This window comes from Lasioglossum baleicum, chromosome 16 (genome assembly GCF_051020765.1).
Source record: "Lasioglossum baleicum chromosome 16, iyLasBale1, whole genome shotgun sequence".
NCBI lineage: Eukaryota > Metazoa > Arthropoda > Insecta > Hymenoptera > Halictidae > Lasioglossum > Lasioglossum baleicum.
In genome coordinates, this window is record NC_134944.1 from 12,125,841 (window position 1) to 12,152,698 (window position 26,858).

General features: G+C 39.5%; 5 protein-coding genes across 8 annotated transcripts; 2 read left to right on the top strand and 3 right to left on the bottom strand.

The window, feature by feature from the left end:
* The first annotated feature begins 39 nt into the window (after window positions 1-39).
* LOC143217046 (DNA-dependent protein kinase catalytic subunit) lies at window positions 40-13,891 on the top strand. Of its 3 annotated transcripts, XM_076440744.1 has the most exons (13): window positions 40-1,186; window positions 1,292-1,473; window positions 1,541-1,703; window positions 1,776-1,894; window positions 1,957-2,349; window positions 2,446-2,624; window positions 2,755-3,008; window positions 3,078-5,365; window positions 5,432-5,776; window positions 5,872-6,027; window positions 6,298-12,687; window positions 12,757-13,659; window positions 13,746-13,891. In XM_076440744.1, the coding sequence occupies exons 1-13, from the start codon at window positions 1,060-1,062 to the stop codon at window positions 13,821-13,823; spliced, it is 11,577 nt and encodes a 3,858-aa protein (XP_076296859.1). In that variant the 5' UTR covers window positions 40-1,059; the 3' UTR covers window positions 13,824-13,891. The 3 variants fall into 3 exon arrangements, with proteins under 3 accessions (XP_076296859.1, XP_076296858.1, XP_076296860.1); XM_076440743.1 differs by having other exon boundaries at window positions 2,755-5,365; XM_076440745.1 differs by lacking the exon at window positions 13,746-13,891 and having other exon boundaries at window positions 2,755-5,365; window positions 12,740-12,878.
* Window positions 13,892-14,425: 534 nt separating this feature from the next.
* Window positions 14,426-18,419, bottom strand: Cdc5 (cell division cycle protein 21). The gene is made up of 10 exons (XM_076440746.1): window positions 18,060-18,419; window positions 17,709-17,974; window positions 17,501-17,631; window positions 16,928-17,430; window positions 16,422-16,596; window positions 15,829-16,263; window positions 15,636-15,754; window positions 15,177-15,335; window positions 14,811-15,092; window positions 14,426-14,699 (listed from the first exon to the last, which is right to left on the bottom strand). The coding sequence occupies exons 1-10, from the start codon at window positions 18,102-18,104 to the stop codon at window positions 14,484-14,486; spliced, it is 2,331 nt and encodes a 776-aa protein (XP_076296861.1). The 5' UTR covers window positions 18,105-18,419; the 3' UTR covers window positions 14,426-14,483.
* Window positions 18,420-19,126: 707 nt separating this feature from the next.
* Rtc1 (RNA terminal phosphate cyclase 1) lies at window positions 19,127-22,689 on the bottom strand. Its single transcript, XM_076440758.1, has 7 exons — window positions 22,488-22,689; window positions 21,978-22,217; window positions 21,562-21,728; window positions 21,309-21,483; window positions 21,065-21,215; window positions 20,898-21,002; window positions 19,127-20,825 (listed from the first exon to the last, which is right to left on the bottom strand). Exons 1-7 carry the CDS (start codon window positions 22,627-22,629, stop codon window positions 20,681-20,683), a joined length of 1,125 nt encoding a protein of 374 aa, XP_076296873.1. The 5' UTR covers window positions 22,630-22,689; the 3' UTR covers window positions 19,127-20,680.
* A 130-nt stretch (window positions 22,690-22,819) lies between these two features.
* On the top strand, window positions 22,820-23,593 carry Alg13 (Alg13 UDP-N-acetylglucosaminyltransferase subunit). The gene is made up of 2 exons (XM_076440779.1): window positions 22,820-22,961; window positions 23,079-23,593. The coding sequence occupies exons 1-2, from the start codon at window positions 22,869-22,871 to the stop codon at window positions 23,502-23,504; spliced, it is 519 nt and encodes a 172-aa protein (XP_076296894.1). The 5' UTR covers window positions 22,820-22,868; the 3' UTR covers window positions 23,505-23,593.
* Window positions 23,580-26,849, bottom strand: Scsalpha1 (Succinyl-coenzyme A synthetase alpha subunit 1). 2 transcript variants are annotated; one of them, XM_076440761.1, is made up of 7 exons: window positions 26,550-26,849; window positions 25,562-25,797; window positions 25,157-25,378; window positions 24,975-25,079; window positions 24,687-24,890; window positions 24,330-24,464; window positions 23,580-24,247 (listed from the first exon to the last, which is right to left on the bottom strand). In XM_076440761.1, the coding sequence occupies exons 1-7, from the start codon at window positions 26,584-26,586 to the stop codon at window positions 24,161-24,163; spliced, it is 1,026 nt and encodes a 341-aa protein (XP_076296876.1). In that variant the 5' UTR covers window positions 26,587-26,849; the 3' UTR covers window positions 23,580-24,160. The 2 variants fall into 2 exon arrangements, with proteins under 2 accessions (XP_076296876.1, XP_076296877.1); XM_076440762.1 differs by having other exon boundaries at window positions 24,711-24,890; window positions 26,550-26,844.
* Window positions 26,850-26,858: the final 9 nt, after the last annotated feature.

Genomic DNA, 26,858 nt, shown 5'->3' on the forward strand with positions numbered 1-26,858 from the left:
ATAAAAATCACTCACGCGTGTGATCAATACCGCAATCTCTAACCGCTCGGTATGTTATTTCAATCTGTTTTGTTTGATGTATACAAGACACTTGTTGAACAGGTTCTGTCATCGAGCCGCGAAACACCGCGAAACTTGAAATATTCTCTTTAATTATAAATAGCAGACTACGGATTTGATGCATATTTCTGATAAAAATATTTTTTTCTCATAAATAAAACCTATATAATAAATGTAGAAATTTGCGTATTTATGGTTTCAGTGTAAGGAAGATATTATTGTTATTAGGAAATGATGATAAGTTTCCACTGGTTTCTACGCGCTGATAACATACCCCCCGCAATGTCTTATCTCCGGGTTATGAAAACAGATTATTCGACCGGCTTCTGACACGTGATACGTCACCGGATAAATCTAGATCATATAATAAGATGTTTCTTATCTCTGAAGAGTTTATAAACAAGCCTCATCATTTTAAATTGTTTTAAATTCTTGCTTATCTGTTTCTCCAAAAAACAAAATTCAAGCACGAAGTAGGTATTCGATCAGAACCGAAACTTTCTACTTCTTCGCCTTCTTCGTTACTGCTTCTTTACCGATAAACTCTCCGAGATCGGTCGATAAAACAGAGAGCGACGCCGCAGTGGCCGCATTCAAAAATGCAAAAACGCGGGAAGTCACCGACGAGCTCGTCGCGTCGCGCGTCGGTGAGGAAATACCATACAGATTCTGTTGAATTGAATTTTACTCGAAAAATTGCTATCATCGTTGTCCCAGATTCGTGGAAAATTCCATATTTATACATTTGACAAACAAATAAGACAACAAGAAGAGATTGAAAAAACCAGCTGGGGTTTCGTTTCTATGTAGTCAAGTTCACTGCAAACAAGAATTGACAAGAATGCGCTGCAAGCAACTTTGTAATTTGTAAACAAGTCGGTAATCGTTCAAACCAGTTCAAACGATACTGCACATACATGGAGAATATTTATTATTTTTGCACTATGGGGCTGTGTTTGTAGTTTTCGTATTCGTGAAAATCTTTAGGAGCAGTCAAATATGGATTCGTTTCGAACGTTTATGAACATTTTCACGAGAGGTGTGAGAGAAAGAAACGCCAGCGATCTTACAGAAATTTTGGAGGACAGTAAAACTTATTTTGAAAGATTATCGAAGGACGACAGAGGTATGTATGAATCATTAATTAATTAACACTACGTTCTGAACGTTCTGCTTGTTGTATTTTATTTTACAATAACGTTTACTAATGTTTTACATTATTCTTTTCCAGAATTGGCGTTATCCATATTTTTCGATAAACAGGAAGGTATCCTCTGTTTCCTTGAAAATGAATTTAACACATTGAAGCCTGACAAAAATTTTGATACAGTGATTAAGAATGCGTTTCGTCTCCTCGAATTTGTTATAGAACAATTTTCAGAAATATTTCTGCCATACATCGTTGACACTAAAGTATCGTATCACGTTTCATATATTAAACAATATAATTCAGATATATTATAAGTATAATTTGTTACAGAACATATGTCAGAAGGTGCTGGAAACAAAATGTTCGTTGTTGATTAAAAAACCAGCTTGCAATGCTTTCATCAAGTTAATCGAATTATTTAAGGAACACGAAATGGAATTAGGCAAGACTATAGAAAAATTGGTATCTTTGTTTGCTATGGTAGATATAAAAGGTAAAAGTTGATTGTTCGATAATTCGATCATACCGGTAACTTTATGTAAATGCTGTTTGTATATTATTCCAGAGAGAAGTATATGGTTCTCCGTGATTGCCAAGATCATAAGGCATAGACCAGATCTGTTGGAAATACATGAAAATGCAACTGCCATTTTTCGGCAATTAAGAAACGACTTTATAAAGCAGGTATACAATACCAGAGAATAACTGTAACGTATACATTTTTATTCTTGGATTTATGATTCTAGAATAATCCTCGAAACACAGTTCGGTCGACCGATATATTTCAAATATATTTCGATGTTTTTTCGGACTTATTGAGAGAATTTTCGGAAGACCTGGAAAGAGAACATTACGAAGAACTGTATAGCTGGGTTAAAGAGTTCAGTCGTCCGGAGAGATATCAAGTTAAAAAAATTGCGATGAGATCCGCAGTGAACTTGTTGTCCCGTCATATCTACCTGTTCCGTGAATTTGTCTACGCCGATTATGACCATTGGTATAAACTATTAATCAATCTTGCTCAAGACAAGAATACGCAATGCAGCGAATGCGGACAACGCGCTTTGAGAAACTTTTATAGATCGATCGGGGAAATGTTGAAGAAGAAAACTTCCGAGGAAGACAAAACTGTATTTTTGGTAAATTTCTATTGAAATATTTCTATTATTCTAATCGGATAGATAGAGAAAGAGAGAGAGAGAATCATTGTGATAATCGTGACCTTTATGTTTTAGTATTTTAAAAACTTTTTCGAAAAACAATTGGAAGATAACCAAGAAGTAATTGCAAATATACGTTTTGTAGTATACGGCTTCAGTCAGATGGCTGCTCCATGTAAAAGGTATCTCACGCATAACGATGTGAGAGAAATGTTTTCTCTGGTTGCCCATTGCGCTATGCCACTTTGTTCCAGGTACGCGAGCTACGCATTGAACCCTAAGCACTCGAGCGGTGACTCTGAGGCGCCGCGAGTAAAAAAAGTTTGGGAAGCACTGATCCAAGTAGTTATCTCGTACACTAATTAATAAATTAAATGTTTGCAGAGAAAATTTGGGACAATTAGACTTGGACAGTATTTGCGATTATCTAGAAGCCTTGTCTGAGATAATATTGCACATGTCGGAACTATCGATCGATCAGATCAACATCATTTCAAAGCTCAGTATTATTTTAATTAAAAGGTTTCCCGAACTTCCCATAGTGAATCGAAATTTTGCGATTCACTCGCTGACGAAAACGATCGTGAACATTCGGACAGTTAGCAAAGCCTTGTTAGAAGAGTTTCTATATAATTTAAGTACGTATATTTCTATGATTTCTAACTATTTATTTAAACATAATAACAACATTTCTTCTTTTTACGTAGTTTATAACGGAATAATATGGACCTGTTCGCACACTCTACTCGTCGACGCAGAATTAGAACGGGAATTGAAACGCCTCGACGAGCTACTAATGTGCTACAAAAATTATTTACCTTTGTGGTCACAGCTTTTGAAACGAGAGTGGTATAAACCACACGAGTACATTGTACAAGACGTGGTTGATTCAGCAATACACGTGTGCATCACGCTAATCACGAAATTAAATCTAAACACGAGAGTGAACGACGATAACATATTCTCGGACGCGAGCTTTTCTCAAATTGCCGAGAACGCGGCAGACTTTCGAATGTTTGTCAACATCGTCGATTTATATGTCGATATAATCAATAAATTAGAGTCCTCGTTGTTGACGAGAACTTTGCACAGATTCCTATTAAAGTTCATCGATATGTCTTACAAGCGGCCTCTTGTATCGGGCTTTTACAAATTAGTGTACGCAACGTTCAAACATATTCCCAGTTTAACCGAAGACGAGAGTGAAACAGAAACACTGGAGTTGTTATACAAATACTTGATTAACATATTGAACTTGATGCCTACGTTCACAGGCGAATTGTTGACTACTTGTTTATCCCTAATTCTAAACGTACCAGAGATGTATATAGAGCGCATACTGGACAGTTCGATTCCAACGTTCAAGATAGCTTTAACTGTGGGATTAAGCGATTTCGAAGTAGCTTGGACCGCGTTGAACGCGTTGGAAAGATGGTCGAGCTGTTCGAACGATCAACAGAAGAGTAAATTTCTGTTAGAGATTGTACCATTCTTGGAGCCGTATTTAAACAGCGGAGAGAGCTACGTGGAGATGTCACAGGATATAATTAAATCCGAGAGGAAAGTTATCAAGCGTATCGTGCTCAGAGACAACGAGAAAACATTAGAAAAATTTCAGATGAGAGTTCTATTATTTATCGCGTCGCTTGACACCGATGCGTTGATGAGTTTCGTCTACAAAAAGTCCATGGATATAGGAGCCACTTGGGACAAGAAAGATTTGCTCAAGTATTCGCTGTCTCTGTCCGATGCAGAGGTGGATATTTATTTCGACAAAATTCTACCAAGGCTGACTGAATTAGCGCGAAACTCTGGGGACAGGCGAACGAAGATCATCGCCTGCGAAGTGCTGCATTCTATGGTAATGTTGATCTTGGGGAAAACATCGAAGTCGAATCTGGATAAATTCGCACCTCTGTACAACATAATATGCCCAGCTTTACTTAGCTTAGGCTGCGATTTCGATGAAGCAGCTAGGCAAATCTTTCAGCCTCTGATGCTGCAGCTGATGCATTGGTTGAGCTCGAAATTCATGCTGAAATCTCTAGCGACCACGTGCTTCATAGATTCGGTGTTCGAGGCTTTGAGCAATGACTCGAACTCTTCGCTCAGGGAGTTCTCCGGAGCGTGTTTAGCCGAATTTACTAAATGGTCTATAAAACAGTCTAACAACGACAGGAGAGGAACTGAATCAAACATCGACGAGGTTGTAAACAAAATGATGAATTTCGCGGTTCATCCGTCTACGTGCAAACGAATAGCAGCCGCAACAGCTTTCAATCATCTTTACGCTATCCTACGGGAAGACGAAACAATTGTTTCTGTATACTGGCTGGAACTTTTGTATTGCTTCGTGAAGAGTTTAGACGGTTGCAACGATCCCACGATCGTCGTTGCGCTCAATCATGTTGAAAGAGTGCTAATCGCGAAGAAGAATTTATTGAATGCGAATCACGGTAAACGTAGATTGCCGACAGAATTCAAAGGAGCAACTCTAACAGATGCAGCGTACTGGCTGCTCACTCAATGCGGTTCCGTAAACTCTACTTGCAGGGCGAAATGCATGGACCTGGTGGTTAAACTCTCTGAACATATAAATGATTGCGACTCGGTCGCAACGATGATAGATCATTTCATCGCTGTCTATGGAAACAAACAGTTTAATAGAATAATATTCAACGATCTAGACTCGAAGACGGAGGATCTAATTACTTGCAGTATTATTTTGCCTCTCCTGAGGAGTTTGGATTGTTACATTTGGCTGATAAAAAACGATCTGTTGAAGATGGAGTATTTATTCGCGAATTCGAGTGCAGAGACCGAAATACTTTTTAATAGCGCGAAGAATTTCATTTTTGTAGTGAACAAGATGAAACGTGAAACGGGCGATGACAGCGCGGTGATGCTGTCGAAAGAGTTGGACGAATTACAGAATTTACAGTGCAAGCTGATAGTAACCATATTCGATTTCTTCCGAATTCTTCTCGACTCCGATGTGAGTAAATTGTTTCTCGCTATCCTCTCGAGATTTTCGTGTTGAAACAATCCTTTTCAATTTCAGGAAAACTATGTGCCGGATTACTTTCTGTGCAAGGACCTGTTCGAGCTAATCTCAAAATGTATAATGTGCCCTCAAGTTGTAGGGTTCGAGACGATCAATCTCGAAAGCACCGAATCGCTTTCGCTAATTCTACATGACCTAATGGAATCAATGATACGAAAGGGCGATCACGCCATACTAGATGCTATAAAACGTCAACTATCTGTGCACGTGGAGAAGCATATAAACAATTTCATTGATTTAGACAAAATTGTTTCCAGCTCATGTAGTTGTAGTGAACTGAAACAATATGTTCACGGTTTAAGGTTTTTGGAGCGACATAATATCCTCGGTCAGATGTACAATGTAATTTTCATTAATAATCTTTTTTCGCTGTTTCTTTATCACTAATTGATTCCTAACTGATTCCTGAGACACATGATCAGTACTATGATTTTTAGGGGATTTATTCGATCGATCAACCGGACGATAAAATTACGCGAGTCTTTGGTGTTCTAGCACGAGAAGAAATAGGCGAATTTGTTTCTGTAAATATAAAGACGCCGGTAATCGAGTATTTGCAAATTCTGATGGAGCTGCTCCTCAGTCGTTACGAGGTACGTTGCATCAAAATCAGATCAGTAGGCTCCGGACACTTTTATGCATTTATAACAAAAATGAACAAGTGCAATTTTCAATGAACTGTGAAAATATTAAAAGATTTTGAGAGTATTAATATATATATATATATATATATTATTTTCATCGCATTAAGATTATCAATGAAGAATATTCATTTATGTTGCATAAACATCCAGAGTCTAATCAGATCAGAGTTGGCGAATGAAATCGTTAACTTAATCGTTGAAACGTGAAATTCTTTGCAGACATCGATAACGAAAACGCTTGTCGCATTAATTGGGAACGATACGATGGTCTGGGACTTGTTCGTCCCAGAAGATCGTCTGGGCATGTACTTTCTACGTCTGTTTAAAAACGAGATATTTAAATACATGCTGAAGGATGCAGAGAAAACTATGGAAGCATTCGACTCGTTATTGCAAACAAATTCGTCTCTTCTGCTGACAATGATGGAGCAACTATTCTTGTTTGTGCAACGACACCGAAACGAATTACGCGAGAACAGAGAATCTTTAGCGGACGCTATGATTAAGAGATTCACAGTTTTCGAACGAGCCGTGAACGATCAACACGATAGAAAAGAGAAGCTAATAAGCATTTATGGAGTCGTCGTGAGCTTGAAGGAAAGGCCGATCGAGGTGCAGTCTTTGAACAAAGACTTTCACGCGTGGATACTGGATCAATTAACGGGAAACGACGACGACGTGAATGATAAAATCAGGATTCTTCAGAATTTCCTGGTATGCTTGACCGACAAAACATCCGATTCCCAGCCAGAATTGCTTGCCATTCTACATACGCTGCGAACCGACAGGATAGCTCTGTGTCCAAATAATTTCTCGCTGAGGGACGTGAAAGCTTCGAAAGCGATCAACTGTTTCCAAACGCTGTTAACACTCCTACCGGTGACCAAATCGATTGTAGTATTCAAGTCGATAATTTTATTCGCTGCTGGCATCGCTGAACACTTATGGGATGATAGAACGGAAGAGAACCTGAAGAGATATTTCATTTCTATCGGGCCTGCGAATGCTCTAGCTTCTATGGAGGCAGCGTACAAGTTGTTCTTGAGCTTGAACAAGCCGATAAACGAGAGATTCGATATACTACGGCGATTTCTTCTACCGTCGTTTGAATTCTGCGAGACTGCCGAGATCAAGAAATTTTTCGAGAGAAATATTCGTGAAATATACACCGTAATCGAGCGAGCAATTGTTGGGAGCAGTTCGGACATGAGTCAACTGATCGTATCGAAGATAGGCTGCTACGATCTCGTCGCAGTCATGTTCGCCAAGGTGGACATCAACGAAATCGATGATCCGGACAGCGTGATTACACGAAACGCCATCGACCAAGTGGAAACTGGTAAAGAACTGCTGAGAAATTTGTACAGAAGCACGCTACAGGTACGCATGCTGAAGACGCCTGATCCGGAACAGAAAGAGACGATGAGACTGTTGCACTGCTCCGCGTACAATCTTTCCATAGCGATTGTGTCCTTGAAAACAGACGAGGACACCTACAAGAGCATCTTCGCTGAGAACCGAAAGAAGGAGCAGCTGATTTGGGAGAACATTGTGGACTGCCAGAAACGGTACGATATTGAGCAGACCTTCAAGGAGTATCCGAAGCACTACAAAAAGCTGGTTAACATAAGAAAAAGTATAAGAAAGCAGACGAACTCTGGCCGGAACTCTTACGTCTACAGTTATGATCTGTCCAACTGCACCTTGAACGAAGACATACACGCTTACGATTATAACGAAGCTGTTGTGCGTGACAACAACACGGACACTAAACAAGAGAGCATGAGCGTGTTGCTCGAAAGCGATCAGCTGAATAACCACGAATGCATGGCAACGATTTGCGGTGTGTTGAATCACATGATATCGACGCAAATCTCTACGCCGCCCGACGACAATACTGATCAGGATGATATCGTAATACCGAAATGGTTGGAATGTTTCTGCAGCCCAGCTGGCAGCGACAATGTCAGACTGTTCAAGCTGAAAATTATGCTAAACATGCAAACCGTGTTCAAGCCGTACGCGAAATATTGTCTGCAGGTAATAATACACACTGCTTACTCGTATTTAGTACGGAATCCGTTGAACTACGTGATTGCTGACGTTATAGAAATGCTGATAGACTGGCGGAGGGTAGCGTTGCCGGACACACCCAAAGAGAAAGCGATCGTGCAGAAGTTATGGGAAATTATGATCGAGACAGCAGTCGTGAACAAGACGAACGATATTACCGGAGCTGTTTATAAATATAATCTCTACATGATCAAAGTGATACTCGAAATGTGGCGTGATTGCTTGGAGTTGCCGCAGAACTTGGGTAGCAAAATGGAAACCGCGGCCGGGGCCACGGTATACTTGATATTGATCTGCATGGTGAACGGAATGATCGACAAGATGATCGAGAGGGAGGATATCTTCAAGTTCCTCGAGAAATCTCTGCAAAACTGGAAGGACGACAAGCAGACGGTGGTGCAGTGTTGCGAGTGCTTCGGTCTGATTTTAAAGCACTTGAACGAGCACGATAGCCTCTCGAGCAGAATCGGGCTGATCATTGAACAGATCAGGAGCGTGTTAAGGCAGATGCAAGCGTCATTCGCGGCCAGACAAATCATATGTATTCGCGCGCTGTGTAAGAGCTACCCGGACGCTGGAATCATTTATTTCGACTTTGTCACTACGAACATGATCAGGGTGGACCGAATGGAACAGTCGTATTGCTTGGAGATATTCCTGCACTGCATACCGAAGTTCAATACGGAACAAGTGCTGAAGGAGTTGGAATATTTAAAATTTCGCGATCTCTTGAAGAACAAAGTTCTACTTTACGAGAAGATAGCGTTACAGATTATTCACGCTTTAGTCTCGATTCTCCCTCCGTCGTATTTGTTGTCTCTAGTCGTCCTGGTGACTCCGTACACGAAACACGATTCTTCCGAATACAGAGACTGCGCCTACGACATTTTCATAGGCGTTTATAACAAGTATATCGTAGATACGTCTGACGAGGAAGACGCGAGAAAACTGATGCACATTAGCAAAGAGATGCTGTTCGATGGGATATTAGATCCCGCTGAACAGCTGCAAGAAAAGATTCTAGACTTCTGGACTCGAAGTGCACACTTAACGAGCACTCGCGAACAGAGATTGTTGGAAAGTTTGAATGCGTACGTACCTGGTGCTAGCGGCAATTTTCTACCGTATCTGCTTCTCATGATCCTGGACCTCGCCAAGAAGTCGAAGAACTATATGCAGAAGATATTCGACGAACCGTTGTACGAAGATTGTAATTACAGAGATTATAAGATAACACCCTCGTGGAGAACGAAGAATCTGGGATCGAAAGCGCCGCTTTTCGTCCCGTCTTTAGCTAGTAAAATGAATCAGACGTTTACTCAAATGACCGCTACTCTTACAGGTTCGTTCGAGTCTTCGTACACGAGACCGTACGAGTCGAATACCGGGTTCGATCTTCAGGCCACTCAGGATCTGGAATTTGAACCGACCTTCGCCGACCAAGAGCCTACATCGATGTCGGACAATTACGACTTTGACGATACGTTCAAAATGCCGGCGGTGCCGGAACCTGCTCACAATAAGAAATCGAAACGGATGTTGAGCAGTTCTGCCGAGATCTCGTCGGCCATTCGACAGAAAGAGATCAAGAAGAATATACAACGTGCCGAGATGATAAAAGAGGATGCAGTTCGCCAAAGAAGCAGCGTGAAATTGTATAGAAAATATAGAATAGGCGATTTTCCAGACATCGAAATATTTCACTCGACATTGATCGAACCGTTGCAACAGCTGGCGAAGAAGGACTCGCAGATTTGTAAGGACTTGACAGTTTCCATTGTCTGCGCGTTTCTGAAAGAATGCAGAGAAAACGAGTTCGTAAAGAACGTCGCTGATAGTTTGAAGCTTATCGTCGAAAAAGAACGAGGTAGTAATGCTATGATAGCTGTGAGTTTGGAGATACTGCAGGCTACTCGCGTGGTTAATTGTTCGCCGGAGGTGGTCGCAAGGGTCTCGAGATTGAATAGTTTGAATTTCCTCGGTCCGCTTGTTATCGAAGAAAATATAATCTATCGTAGAAACGATATCGAACCGCCTAAGAAGAGAGCGAGAAATTATGATGTACAAGACACAACGATGCAACACTGTCTGCAGGAAGAATGGTTGCAGTTGGCGAATCTTTACGAGTCCATCAACGACGTTGACGTGGTCCTCAGCATCTTTCATAATCATATTACGAACGAGGATATACGGGACGCATCTTTTGCTCAAACAGCTAACAATTGGGTCGAAGCGAAAGCTGCTTACGAGAAAGCCTACGAAACAGATTCAGTCTTGGTGAAAGAGCATTGTCTTCAAGGCTTGTTCGAGTGTCTGAGCAATATGTGTCGCTGGGACAAGATCGACGAACATATACAAAAGAAATCAAACGAAAGCATAGAGAACATTTGGGACGATCCGTGGAAAGATTGGATGCTCCCATGGTTGTTCGAGGTTTACGTAAGAAGATTAATAGACGCGAAAGCTAGCAACTCACTTTTCGAGACGAAGGAGCTTATCGAGGCTTGGCTAGGAAACGATGCGAAAGTCAAGTATATTAAACGATCCTTTGGCAGTGAACTGACCATGTTCTGGCTGTACGATCAATTAGAAGTTGCTCGTGACTTAACGCTCAGCACATTGGACGAGATGAGAGAACAATGGATCAGACTTCATCCGCTCTCTACACAGTTGCGGGTCCACATGCTGCAGAGATTGCGAATAATCAACGATGTCAACTGGTATATAAAAGTTCTAAAAACAGCAGAGCGTCCGGACGACTTGCGAGACATCCTCAACTTCTGGAACAACAGTCTACCATCCGTTCAAGATGCCATCATCCCATGGGAGAAGTTAACATCCTATAGAATTGAGTTCATCAGCGGACCGCTAAGAAAAACAATGGCGAAATGGAATATAGACGAAACTCAACAGGATTCAGAAAGCGTTCCGGACCGAGTGGAAGCAGGAATTGCTCGGCAATTGAGTACAGCAGCTTTCAGCATGCGACTGAAAATGATCGAGACAGCGCTGGCCCAGAAGAATAAATACATAGCAAAAAAATACTTGATCCAGTTGGAGAAAATAATCAATATATCGGATCATTCCGTAGACATGGAGCACCAATTCTTGTTGGCTGTTGCGAAGACAAAGTACTTAAACGGCGAGATTGAAACAGACACGAAGAAGAAGCTGTCCAACTACGCCTCTTCTTGGACGCACTGTCACGATCTCCTGCGGAGGGCTGATCTCGATCCAATGATAAATGTGCACATCCGGCATCAAATTGGTAAAGTAGCTTCGAAGCTAGCACAGTTAAGTCAGAAAGATGCAACATTCTCTGATTTACTAGCGGGGAACACTGCGATTTTGGATAGGATTAATGTTGCGAACGATGATGCACCTGCTATTCGAGAGTCATTGAACGCGTATTGCTTGAATCAGCTGAAAGAGTGTTGCGCTGTAGAATCTCCGAGCATCAGGGAGTGCTACTACACTCTTTCCAAGTATTGTTACGAGAAATTATCGGGCGACAGCTATGCTGGCGATGCTGAAATAAGTAAAGAATTCGTACGTTCCACATTGAAAGCAATGAGCTACGGGTCTCTGGAGGCAGCCCACTATTTCCCTTGCTTGCTCAAGTCTGAATATTTCGAGGACGAACAGACAAAGGATATTTTCTTGAAAGATTGCGAGGGGATCCAAACTTGGTTGTTCCTATCTTGGCAAGCCCAGCTGTTCTCGCATCTGGGAACCGCCATTGCCCCGTTGATCATACCAATCCTGAAACGCATCGTGGAAACTTATCCGAATGCTGTGATGTATACGTTCCGTTTGACAGTGGAAACCAACCCTGCGCTTCTGAACGAGGCCAGAACCTATGAGATTCGGCAAATACTCTACCAGAGATCCGAAATCGATCATTTCCTACTGGCAATGCAATACCTCGTTCAGCCGGAATTATATTTGCAGTATTATCTGTTTGAACTGTTGAAAAACTTGTCGCTGGGATCTGCCACAGCTGTGAGCATGCTTCTGAAGAAAGTATATCCGAATAAAAGAGAGATGGAGCAGGATCTAAGACCAGGGACGATATTCAACGAGATTAAAGCCTATGAGAATCAAATAAAGAGATGGGAGTCGTGGAAGCCCGAAAAGATTAAGCAAGAAGTTTCTAAGCTGATCGAAAAATTGAAGAACTCTTTCGGGAGGCGCAAAGATAAATCACATTTGCAGGATTACAGTCCTTGGTTGCACAGGTTCTCTGGAAAGGACATAGAGATACCTGGACAGTACACCGGCGACAGGAAGCCTATGCCACGGTATCACGCCAAGATCATCAAGATAGAACCTTCCGTGAAGGTGCTGAAATCCCTGCGCAAACCCATTCAAATAGTTATGATTGGCAATGACGCAAAGGAGTATAACTTTCTGGTGAAGTTTGGCGAAGATTTGAGACAAGACCAAAGACTACAACAGCTGTTCACTGTTATGAACAAGACGTTGCGTATCGACACTGCCTGCAAACAGAAGCAGCTGTCTATCGACACTTATCAGGTGAGTTTGATTAAAATCAGAAATATATCCAATACTTGAAAATATAACAAAGATTTTGCTTCTGCGCAGGTGATCCCTTTGTCGAAAACGGTGGGTCTGATACAATGGATAGACAACACAAGGTCTCTGCAGGAATTTATACGCTTTACATTCTCGAAGGAACAAGAGAAACGTTGCGAGTCGATCGGTGAACAATACGAACAGTGGATTCAAAGCGCTGCGCCCTCGAAGAAACAAGTCGAGCGATACAAAGAGGCGACAGTCAAGTACAGCGTAGCAAAAGTGAATGCTAAAATGGGCGAATTGATACGTAAAACCGACTGGGACAGTTTGCGCAAAACGTTCACAGTATTATGCCCCTCTGTAGAAAGCTTCGTTGTGATGCGACGAAACTTTGTTACCACTTATGCCACAATGTGCATCGCTCATTGGATTTTGGGTATTGGCGATCGACATCTCGGCAATCTTTTGATCGTCGTTGCATCGGGTCGTTGTTTAGGCATCGATTTCGGATTAGCATTCGACGCCGGCGTTGATCTAAGAATTCCTGAATTGATGCCGTTTCGTTTAACACATCAAATTCTTGGCTTGCTCAGACCTTTCACCGAGAAAGATCTTCTACGAGCGATTATGGTGCACACGTTAAGAGCACTCAGAAACGAGTCGGGCCCTATCCTATCTTGTATGGATGTTTTCGTTCACGAACCCCTAAATTGGACCGAACACGTCAACAAGAAGCAACAGGAAAACGAAGATGATGTCGCCGATATTAAATGGATGCCGAAGAAAAAGATCAAAGCCGTTACCAAAAAATTGACCGGGATCAAACCGTCTTCGATTATTCTCGAGCAATTAAAAGAACAACACGAGGGAAAATATCTTGATCGATGTTACGTTATACTAAACGGAGAAGATGATATTAAACGACCCCGAGCATCGATAAAGAATGATTCTCTCAGCCCCGAGGAACAGGTAAGTAATTCTTTATAGAAAATTATCTTTATCTTTATCGTATTATCGTTATCGCTATCGAATCATTATATTAATGAAATTTTTAGATTGACTGCTTGCTGGATCAAGCAACCGATTTAAATATTCTAGGCCGCACATACGGAGGCTGGCGGCCATGGCTTTGAATCGTTCGAGGATTCGTTGGGAATATTTTTACTCGACGTTATAGGAACATAATATATTTTATATACAAGTTCGTTTTTACTCCTTTCAATAAACCAAGTCATTTCGTATAGGTGTAAACTGTAGACTGTAGATTACTTGCAAGTTTTCAACACTTTGCATACCTGCTCATTTATCATTTTCAGCTTAAAATCAACGATAATGAATGATAATGCCGAAGTAAAAGTTCCTTTCAACATTTATTTTTTATACTTTTCTTCACTTAACAGCTATATATTACTTTTAATCAACTTTTTTGCATACAATAAATTATATTCACATTAAATTCGTTCAGTCCCGAAAGACAATCGTCAGTCATGTATAATCTGAAAGGAATTGCGTTTATTTATTATATGTAAAATTGCTATCCGAACGCGAACCGAACCTTCGTTTTCTTCTAGTAAGTAGTCATTATAAATCGATCACTTTCTGCTATCGACGTAATAAACGATTGAATGAAATAAAATGTAGAACGTAGGCGAAAAGTAAAAGTCGCAAGACCATGAACAATTTAGCATGAAATGTCCCTAAACATCGTTCGTTTAAGACGTTTAAGTATACAAAGTTGTTATATTTTTCGAAATACTGTATATTACAGTGAACCATCTGAACGGCATTCAACATTATTGCAACTGATCCTGTAATTGCGCGTATCGCACTTGCAGCACACGTTCTCGCTCTGTTTGTCTATTAACGTCTTCCATAAGCGCGTTTACTCGTCTCGGCACAGCCGCTTCTTCCTGAGTTTGCAAGAATTTAAACGTCGACAGTTCTAAATGCGCTTGCTCTATTTGCTCCCACAGATCGTGCAGCTGTTTCGTTAATACTTGTGCTCTAGTCTATAATTCAGAAAATTATATATATATGTGTGTATATATATATATATCAGTGAGCAACTAAATTTGATATTTATATTTATTTCTGACTTATTTGGAGACTGTCTGGAATACCTGATACCCTCCGGTGAGAACTTTCAATTTCTTTTCCATTCTGGCAGCTCGCTTGGCTTCCCCAGTCATGTGCATCCGATTTTCTTCTAATTTTCTCTCGCATGCTTCTACTCGGTCTTTCTTCGAGGCCAGCGTTGCTCGCGTATAACGTTTCTGAGTTTCAAGATAAAGTATCTGGGACAAGCACTCCTCCCACACGGTCGTGTAGGAATCCAAACTAAGCTCTCCGTGCGCCATACCTTCCTTCACGACCGACATCTCATCGATCAGGAGTTTCTTCGCCTAAAACAGATACGTGTTTAACAATGAAAAATATTTTTCCTGCTAAAACTTCAAATCGAGAGCAGCCTGTGCTTCTACACTTACAGAAGTAAGCTCTTCTTCTTCAAAATTAATGTACGGATGCTGTTCTAAATAAGCTTGGGCTACAGAACTCGAGGCACCTTTACGAGTCTGTTGCAATGGATTCTGCAGTGAATCGTATTGCATCATCGTTATCATTTCTCTTTTGATTAGCTCCTCGGCCTAAAATCAAATAACAATCAATTAACAATAAGTCTGTACAGCAGCTACATTATAGACAATAATTGGACTGCGGATCTTTATACATTTATGAAGAAATCCGTTGGGTGAAGGGTGAAATATCAAACAGTGAAAGATTTGAAAAATTCAAGAATGTTATACTGTTGCTTTTAATTAACAAAATCGTTAAAAGGGATCAAATCAATTTTTATGTTATTCCTGCTTTCCAAAGTCAATGCAAAACATTTTGCAAAATATTTTGCATAAAGATCCAACGATAATCAATTCTATGTGACACCGTACTCTTTGTAGATCTGTCAACGAAGTGTCCATAAACGGCCTCAAAATGTTCATGTTGACGTCGATCGGCCGTGGCAAGTCTCGCTGTATCACTTGCGATCTACGCGACAATTCCCTCTTCCCTGCAAAGTATAATACAAAAAGTATAATTTTATATTAGATACGAAAGTGTGTTTGCGTCAATATCGTTACGGACTCTGTTCCATTAATTCTTGCTGCTGCCTGGCATCTATGTCGGCTTGATCCTCAACGATTTCCGTTGCAGGCGCGGATGCATTTTCATCTCTCGTTTCCTCTTCAGGGACTACTATCTCGTAATCATCGCGCGGTGTTGGAAGAGAGCTGAGTTTCGAGCGCAATTTATCTTTGGCTTGTTTCTGAATCAACGGAGTCTCGGATCCGTCCAAATTTTCGTCCGGATTGATGCTGAGCTTGTCGCGGACAGGCGTGGCAGCCAAAACTGCGTTTTGCGTTCGTACAGACGCCGGTGTGTTGAACGAATTCGCCGGGGTTCCGTCGCTGCATTGCGAACGGAAAGGTGTAGCCAAAATTGTGTTCGGAGTCGCCACAGCATTTGTGCTAGGTACAACTCCGGCAAAGTCGGAATTGGTTAAGGGAGTGTTTAGCCCGCCTATATAAAAGAGAAAGTGTGACGGCGTTAGTATCTTCAGTGTGTTATATCATTTCACTCGGGTTTGTTGCAATTTGGGTAAAACATTTTTATTTTGCATAAAGATCCGGTGTCTAATCTATCATCTTTCGATAAAAACACTTTACGCCTTTACGCACCTATCAGCGGAGTATCCACGTGAGTTAGAGCCATAACGTTCTGGGCTTCTTGAAGGATTCTATCCTGAGCAGCTGGAGTACGAGGAGTTACAGCCGCGTTCGTTGGTAAGGAATAATCGGCCAGTAAACTGTCCGAAAATGTAATTCCACTTTCGGTTGCAACTTCACGGGCAACCTGTTGTAAAAGTTACAAGTTTCAATAGCTGTATGCTTCGTAAGTTCAAGCGCATGCTTAATTTTAGAGACCAGTGTTATTCAAACTGTGTTCCACGGAACTCTGGGGTTCCACAAAATGTCCTAAAGGGTTCCATAAATATACATCAAATATTCATCGAAATGATGAAAATAATAAAAATCAAAAATGAAGCATTCTGAATTGACCGAACGAGCCCGCGGCACGTACAATAGAATCTATTGTTTATGGTCCCGGGTTCCGTGAAATCATTTTATACTCGTAAGGGTTCCTCAAATCGAACAAGCTTCAAGACCACTGTTTTAGACTATACCTCCGACGCTCTTCCAAGCTTAACAACTTGTTGTAATTCTTGGTCAGATATCTGTGGCTCCGGCAGAACCAGTTTACTCCTTTTCTTCAGCGGCTCTTCGTTGTTGAGCATTCCCATCGGGATATCGTTCTCCTTTCGCTGTTTTAATTTCTGCTTGTCTTTTCTACGTTCCATCTCTTCCTTCTCTTGTCTCAGCTCCCCATCTAAATGTTGCTGTCGCATTCTAGAGAAGTCGATAGCCAACGGATCCACGTGCTCGTTGGACGTATCGTAAAACCCAGTTGCAGGCCGTTTCTCGAACGGAATTTCCGAGTTGTAATTAACCCCGCGTTTCCGTTTATTCTTCTGCGAGACAGTAATACCGGCAGCCCTCAATTCTCTGCGCTTTTGTAGGGCAGCCAACCTGCGGGCTTCTTCCAGTTGCTTCTCCCTGGCTTTACGCTTCGCCTTTTTGCCCTGAGTATTCGCCAACCTGGCACGTGCCTCGGACAGCATCTCCAATTCTAAAAATAATCACTTTGTTTATACTTTTTACATGGAAAAAGAAGTAACAGTTTATAAAATAGATTCTACCATCTTCGTCCATGTCTTTAGGATCGGGTCTGGCTGGTTTTGTTTCTGGATTCGGATCGATTTCTCCCGGTTTGAGCTTACGAGGGTCATCCGCTGCATCGTCTCCTTCTTCTTTCTTCTGAGCTTGATCGCTGACGAAGAAAACATATTGTGAGTACATTGCGAATCTATTGTACTAAAATTGTTCACGATTATAAAGATAGCTCACAGTAAATATTCATAACGCTCCAAACATTGAGCCGCAGTACGTCCGATAATCGGAGCGATGGTTCTCCACTGTGTCGGCATCAATTTAGCAAGATGTAGCAATTTTTCATCCTCTTCTCTACTCCATTCGGTCTTCTTGATACTTGGATCCAACCACTCGAACCATCGTGCTTTACATTGTTTGGCAGATTTTCTGTGTAACAGCGATGCTATTCGACTCCATTGGTTCTTGCCATATTTCATCACAGCGGCTTTCAGGATTTCATCCTGCAAACGCACACGCACCATGTCAATTGATGTAAATATGTTTTACAATGAAAATATAAATTCCAGGTTAGAATTTCTATCTTACCTCGGTGTTCCGCCAAACACCGCCTTTAATCATAATACGCGGCATCTTTTATGTAGCTTTTCTTGTCGTATGAGAAGAAACAAACAATTGTACAGTACAACCAGTGTTCCGATCAGTTCCGATATCGTCCAAGATGGATGCCGCTTGATTAGGTCCGTTGAGGTTCATGGTCCATGCATGGTCCATCGTCCATGTTGATGCCGCTGGTGCGCTAGCTAAATAGATGCTCCCGCGCAGTTTTGTTTTTAGATGCGCCTACGCAGTTTTGTTTTTAGATGCGCCTGCGCAGTTCTTTTTCAGATGCGCCTACGCAGTTTTGTTTTTAGATGCGCCCGCGCGAAAAAAAGTGGGTTCAATGTTCAATGCAGTTCAATGTTCAATCCAGTTCAATTAGGGTCCATTCCGTTGCACGCATAATGCGCATACACTGTATAGTGTAGTATAAGAGTCTCTATGCATACACTATACAGTGTATGCGCATTATGCGTGCAACGGAATGGACCGTTTAGATCGGAACCCATCGAAACACTGCGTGTTACTTGGTGTTACTCGTTGAAGTAATCTCATAAACTGTCGTCTGTGGTGGAAGTATTTATGCGGCTATTTACATATGTAGTTCAATTTAGTTCAATTTTTAGTTTCAATGATGTTGACATTATCATTTATATATATACATAGCTATTTTAGCTAATAATCTGCAATTAAAAAATATACACTTGATTGCAATTCGTGTAGCTTCTGATCTATTTGTGCAATGCAAACTGTTCGACTTTCAAGTGCGGTTATGTTATGCCTCTCGTTGGAAGTAAGATTATAAATAAATTTTTGTATACCTACACGATATTAATAATGACAATTTATCTTATTGCAGTTGGAACTTCGGAGATTCAAGGAAGAGACACTATCTATAAAGTTATCGATGAAAACTTGAAAGAAAGTTTCCGCGATCTATTGGTAAACATAACCTATTTTATTATGGTAAATATTTACATATGGGTACATACAGGGTATAAATACATATGTATGTTGGAAAAGATTTTAATATATTATTATTTTGCATAAACACAGCTGAAGTGTACAAAAATCAAGATTTAATGCCAGACGTAAGACATCTGTATTTTCGAAAGCTTTATGTGATAGCATGGCAGATTTTGAGGATCGAGTCGCAAGGCTTTGTATAGAGAAATACACGACGCTCGGTAAAAATGGGAAGCCAATTGAAAAAGAATGGACTGTATTATCCGGTATAGTCTTAAAAAAGCAGAATGGGATGCTATCTTTAGTAGCTCTTGCTACAGGGACAAAGTGTTTAGGAGAAGCGGATCTAGAGAATACAGAATTATATGAAGAAGGTGCCAGATTACATGATTCTCATGCAGAAGTCCTAGCCAGACGTGCTTTTTTACGATACTTGTTCGAACAGATAGATTTATTGCTCAGCGGTGCTGGGACAGATGTCTTCTTTTTAGACGAGGAAAAGAAAATTAATCTAAACAATGGGATATCGTTCCACTTTTTCACAAGCCAGACACCTTGTGGAGATTGCTCTATATTCTCGAAAGAAGACTTTTACGAAAACCAAGTACCACCTAACAAAATTAGAAAACACGATTACAGCGATATTGGTGATGTAATCACAGAGAGACAAAGAAACATTAAAGATATTTATAGAACTGGTGCGAAATGTGTTGAAACTGGAGAGCACCAAGACCCTCGTCAGCCTGGAGTCAATTATCACGTAGTGGGACCTCTGCGCACTAAACCCGGGAGGGGTAATCCTACTCTTAGCATGTCTTGTTCGGATAAAATAGCAAAGTAAAAGAAACTAGAAAAATCTGTGATTCTTCTTGTACACTGTACTCAATGTGTATGGGTGATAAATAGAATTTGTATCTTTTCTAGGTGGAACATACTTGGATTACAAGGTGCACTTCTATCCCTAATAATAGCTCCGATAAAATTGGAGAGTGTGATAATTGGAGGGGGATGCCCTTTTTCTTTAGATGCAATGGAACGAGGATTGTATAAGCGATTCAAAGAAAATATGCATGGATTAAAAATTATGCAAAGTCGAGTATTGTTCAAACAGCAAAGAAGTAACGAAAGATCACGCCCGTGTCCGTCGAGTATTATATGGTGTGCCGTGAGACACCGGTAATTGTTGTTATATAAAAAATCTGTTCAATTTATACTTGTTATCTTTGATAGTCTATTTCCTAATTAATAATTGTATAGGAACACGGAAATAGCAGTCGAAGGTAGAAAGCAAGGAGCTACTAAAAGAAAGAAAGGCAGCAGCGCATTGCTTGTAACAAGACTAGCACTTTTCGAAGCATTTTTAAAGACGTGTGATAAATATAAAATCTCTGATTCTACCATACAATTTCCGAAAAAAATTACCTATCTCGACTGTAAAAGATGGTCGAAGAAATATCAAACTTCGTGGAGCGCGTTAAAATTGGATTCTTTTCGTGGTTGGACAACGAAACCGATTCGCTTGCAAAGGTTCGTGTTGTAAATTGTAAATCTTTTAATATTCTTAAAATATACGTTCCTTCTTTTTTATTGTCCTAAAGTATAAAATAGCTGTAACACACAAAATCTAAATACAATACCATATTTTACAAAGTCCGTTTACTTATGTTGGTATATCCCACGCCTACACAAGTTAGGACAACTTGATCCAATATCTCGTCTTCTTCTTTATGCGGCTCGATTTTGAAGACTACACCGAAAAAGTCTCTCATGTCGCGTAAAAATTGTATCCTATAAAAATAACGTTTTCTCTGATTCACACATGATATTTAAAAATATTACAATGAACGAACAAATGCTTACATTGTTGGTGTTAAAGGTCCTGTTACAACTTTGGAAACGTCTTTCTTTCCTAATGCCATAAACATCGCAGTCATGCTTTGGAAAGGTGAATCTATGCATCCGTTTCTAAAATTATGAATTGTTAGTGTGCTTGAAAAATTTTTCTTCATTTTATACGGGATGTTTACCTGTAAACTTCGTCGACCAGCTTCAGAGCTGCTTCTTTGCCGATATCTTCTGGCACACACGGTGCAGAATTTGGTGTTTTCAGAGGCGAAAATGCTTCTCCACCGAGAACCACTTCGGTGGTTGTTGCAGCTGACAAGCTCAATCCAAAACCTGACGCGTGTTATTTAATATTAAAGATTATTTAATTATTTAATATTAAAGAAAGAAAAAGAGATTTAAAATTTGACGATTCTGGACCCGCACCTGGCGATTTTCCACTGGATGCGCCTTTACAATGATCTGTATGAATGTAGACATCCGGCAGGAATTTCAGTAGAACACCTTTAGCAGATTCTACCATCCGGTTAGCGATAGCAGGGGAGACTCGTATACTACATGCTGTTCCTCGTATTCGTTTCACCATTCCACTATTCTGAAACTACAGTAACTCTGTTCCTAGTAAACTGAAAACCATTTTAGATATACATTAACATTAAACTAAAGCAACAGGACTAACTTGTACAGTTCTAAGATTACGACTAGCAGGACATTTGAAAACAACTTCTCCACCACCCAAAGGCGCTGCTCCTCTTTTAGGGATATTAAATATAACTTCAGTATCACCCGATAGAAATTTCTTTAGAATAGGTACAGCGGTTGCCTTAATTCTATCGACACATGGATCTGAAAAAAGTAAAACCATATTATCGTTAGAATTTCAGAACTGTATTTTATAATATAATTAGACTCTGTATTTTATGCGTTTATAACAAAAATGGGTACTACAAGCACAATGGGTACTACCTACAATTTAAAACAGTGGAGGTATTAAGAATGAAATTTTTATTTGGCTCCTGTGTCTTGTAATTGATGCAAAGATTTCTCTCATATTTTGCATAAAGATCCGCAGTCTATTTATAATTATTTAGTTACCTGTTGTATTGTTGGTTACTCCCCTTAGTTTTATGTTAATTGGTGTTTTGCAGAATGGAGCTAGTATCATGACACCTTCTAAATAATAACCGATTCCTCTTTGTAAACTGCAATCGTGTTCCACATCGCCACCATGTAGTATACCAGGATTATAGTACAAATTGGTCCCAGTTTCGTTCAATTCTATCCTCGATCCGTTTGTAATCTTGTCCAATAGACGAATGAAGCTTACTTCGTATTCTAATAAATGATAAGCAGTATTAACATTATAAACCGTAAAAAGTGATAAAAACAATAAGATTAAATTTATTTATATTTTCTGCGATTTTTACTAATAACATATACTGGAGTCAAAAAATATATTCAATAAATTCCCATGAAAACACTTTTACAATTTCAATAATTGTCAAATAAAAAATCTAAAATGGGTCATTTGACCCCTTCGTGGTGGGTTTAGTGTTAATGAAAATTTAAGAACAATAATTTTCCTCCAAGATGTGCAATTCTAACCTCTAACTCCTGGATCGTCGTCTTTAATTCGAATCCCTGTTATTCGCATAGGTTTTCCCGAAAGCGTAGACAATAGTAAACGGTGGCGCATATAATTGCAGCCTTCATAAGTTAATATCTTGTTTTTCGTTGTAGCTGGCATGTTTTATTCGAATTCGTGACAGTAAACCAAGTAAACTAACTTTAAAATATATATTTAAATAGAGAGCACGTGGGTCGTGGGAACTAAATAAATAGTGGGAAGCATGAAACGTGACGCGACGTCACAATACCCGATGTAAATATATTTTATATATTTATATACTGTTTACTTAACCAAACTTCTTGTAATGTAAACGTAAAATGTAAACCCGATGCAATGTTACTGTCTATTTATTCAAAATGACGCTATCGAGAAAGAAAGTATTTGTTACTGTCGGTACAACCACGTTTGATGAATTGATCGAAATAGTTCTTAGTGCAGATATTTTGGAGGTAAAACGCATAAACATTCTCTTTGATTTTATTTCTATTGATTTTTTGAACGTATGTAGCAGCTGTATGCATATATATAATATAAAATATATACATATATGAGCATTCTTATTTTAGGCATTATCATTGAAAGGGTACAATGAGCTAATTTTGCAAATTGGCAAGTCTACCCTTGAACCAGATTGCACGCCGCGCAATGGTTTTGTTAGAATCGAGTATTTCAATTTGAATCCCAGCATATTGGAGTATGTGAAAGATGCAGATCTTATTATAAGTCACGCAGGAGCAGGAAGCATTCTGGATGCTCTTGAAAATGGTAAAAATCTGATCGTAGTTGCGAATAATAGTCTGATGCACGATCATCAGCTAGAATTAGCTGAGCAACTTTATTTGGACAAACATTTATATTATGGTTCCTGCGACACTTTCTTGAACGTTATCAGAACCATGGATTTCTCTCGGTTGAGACCTTACGTTAATAACAAAAGCGAACATATCGCTGAATACATAAATGAAATAATGGGATTCTCAAAGAAGAAATGATGTTTAAAATACGTGAATTACATTACGATTTAACCGTATGATATTTTATTTCGTTAGAAAGAAGAACGTTAAATAAACAATTAATATAATTTGATGTATTTCAATTTTTAAACATGACTCTTACAATACTTGTATATATTATAACTGTTTTCCATCGTTAATTATAACAGATATAGCTTCGATATAATTTACACAGTAATAGGATTCGCTTAAATAACTGTTTCGTAAAATTATGGCGTTATGGCATAGAAAAATGTATTGTTTTAGGGAAAGGAAAATCGTGATAAAATAACGGCAGTTAATATTTCCTTTCTATGTGATCTCTGGGACATTGTTGCTCTTAAAATAAAAGCTACACCGATACAAATATTTTATAAACACTGTACAGTGTTAAGATTCGTTCAGTTCGTTAAAACAATGTTCGTGAATCTTCCTGTTGAATTTCTTCTTCAGGAACAAAACAGCTTTGCATTTTTTACTACCAGTTGCATCGTAGTGATCAAATAATTTCTTATGCTTTACTGCATTATTTGATTTCGTTTGTTTTTCTTGTTGTTTTGCTTTAGTTTATCGACGAATTAATCATACTTTCAATTTATTTTATGAAGATACATGCACATGAGGCAAACTACATATGTTTATAGTGGCATGTGTTTTTAATTACAGACCAAACCAAGACGAGTCATTTCTTTCAAGAGCTCGTTTCCCATTTGTGCAGGACTCTTTGTCACTATTACACCAGCCTGCGGATCAATGTTATCCCCATGAAATAGTAAACACGATACAGAGTATAGTATACAGTATACAATCAACGAAAAATAGTACCTTTTCTAGTGCATTGATTTTATCTTGCGCGCCACCTTTTCCTCCCGAAATAATTGCACCAGCATGTCCCATTCTTCGTCCAGGTGGGGCAGTAATACCAGCAATGAATGACACAACTGGTTTCACTTTAGAACCCTGAAATAACATAGAATAGTTGACATGTTTTCGCAGACGTCAGTAGTTCCATAATTTTTACTTTCAACAGTTTGGTAGATTCTTCAGGAGCGCTAGGATCGTTAAAGGATTAACGGGTTGTTAGTGGAGGTGTACGAGAACCCGTCTCCTCGATCTCAACGGGTGGGTTCCCGCACACCTCTGGTTAGGTTAGGTTATTCGGATAGGTCGGAATTTGGGTACCAATAATTCGGAACAGCAACCAACAGTATTCTTTTCAATGAGGTATTCTGCTGCTTTCTCTTCTGCGCTTCCACCAATTTCACCAATCATTATGATGCCATCACAGTCCGGATCTCTAAGAAATACGTCTAGGCAATCAATGAAGTCAGTCCCATTAAACGGGTCTCCGCCGATTCCAACACAGAGCGTTTGCCCAAGACCAGCCTGAAAATCATGTTTCAACGTTTCAACTGGATTTTCAATTAATTAGAAAAGAATCTCCATTCAGAGGAAATGTTATTCGCTTACAAGGGTTGTCTGATTCACAGCTTCGTATGTCAAAGTTCCAGATCTTGACACAATACCAATTTTTCCTTTCTGATGTATATGCCCCGGCATAATACCTATTTTACACTGAAAGAATGGATAACGATTGCATAACAATTTTTATGTATATGAGTTTCTTAGGGGAATTTCAAATATATCTCTACCTGTTCGGGAGCTATGATTCCTGGACAGTTCGGTCCGATAAGACGACACTTATTCTGCTCTAGAAGTCGCCTTTTCACTTTCACCATATCGTGTTGTGGAATACCTTCTGTGATACATACGATAAGGGGCATTTCAGCATCAATGGCCTCCATGATAGCTGCCGCTGCACCTGGTGGAGGCACATAGATCACCGTTGCACTAGCTCCAGTCGCATCTTTAGCCTGAAGAATTAGTTTAATTGAATTCTTCGATGATCGATGTTTTATACCTTGACTGTTCCATGTTACGATATACAAGGTGTTCAACTTAAGGTGTTCAAAAGGGTTGAAATAAAAATAAAAACGAAGCAGGAGAGTAATGCTAAAAGAAAAATTTACATGTACAAAAGTAAATTGGTAACGAACCTCTTTTACAGATTTAAAAACTGGCTTCCCAAGGTGTTCTTGACCAGCTTTTTTAGGATTAACACCTCCTACTAATTTGGTACCATAATCAATAGCCTGTTGACTATGAAACGTTCCTTGTTTACCAGTGAATCCTTGGCATATAACTTTGGTATTGGAATCGATTTTTAAATTTTGCCTAGTTTCTGAATAATTGAATCTTACTTGAGTACGTAACAAGTTTCCACAATTTCTGACTGGAAATAAAAACGAAAAGAATCGATTATTTAGAAATCGATAAAGAATAAAGAAGTTTATATTATAAAGTAATGTACTTGATATTATACTTTATATACTTTATGACATAGACATATTTCGTACGAGTATTGTTTAAGCCAGATGTTTATTTATAGCGACAATATCAAATATCTTTCCTTTTGGGTCAAGGTTCATCGAATATACATCATCCAATGATCTCTCATCGATCGGCATGACATTTGGTATGACAGATGCAAAAACTAATCGTCACAGAAATATGCGTAGAAATCATTGCACACGATGTAAGAACGAAAAAAGTAGTTTTCACAAGAAGAACTTGAACGATACATATGGTAAAGATCGAATAAGAAGAAAAGGATAAATATATTCTAAAATCAAATTTGCATTTCAGTAATAGATGTTCGGAAAAAGGAAGATTTCGATTGAGAATTGTCGAATCATTCATTAATTTTTCAATTGGAACAAATTTACATTGACAAGCCAATCAATTAAAAGACACGTTTCCCTATGAAGATTGAGTTACGAATAATTATTCGTGTCCTTACATAATGGAGTATGAACGTAAACGCGGGATATTAGGTGTATTTTTAGTTTCTGAAATAACGACAAGAATCACGTGTACAGTAATGAAATCTCATAGTATTTCCACAAATATGTACTTGTATATTTAAAAATCGAGAGGGGTGTAATCTGAAGGTCGCAGGGCACAAGAAAATCGTCCTGATATTACCTGTGAATTTCGAAAATGTTCTGACAGCCACAGCCATGGTTTTAATTGATGTATCGGTTAAAAGTTGTTAACGCACAATATTAAATTACTGGAGGACCACCATTAAGAGGACTAACTTCTGTTGCTGTGGACTAACGAGATCGAGAAGGCTTAGTCCACCTTAGTCCGACAGAAAATACACGGACGAAATGGTGCAGTTATCGCATGTACGATCATGTACGATCTCTCTCTCTCCTCTGCTCAGCAGATCACAGATCTACTCAGATCTGCTTCCATGAATTCGTTACGAGCTTGTCAAGTGACAGGAAC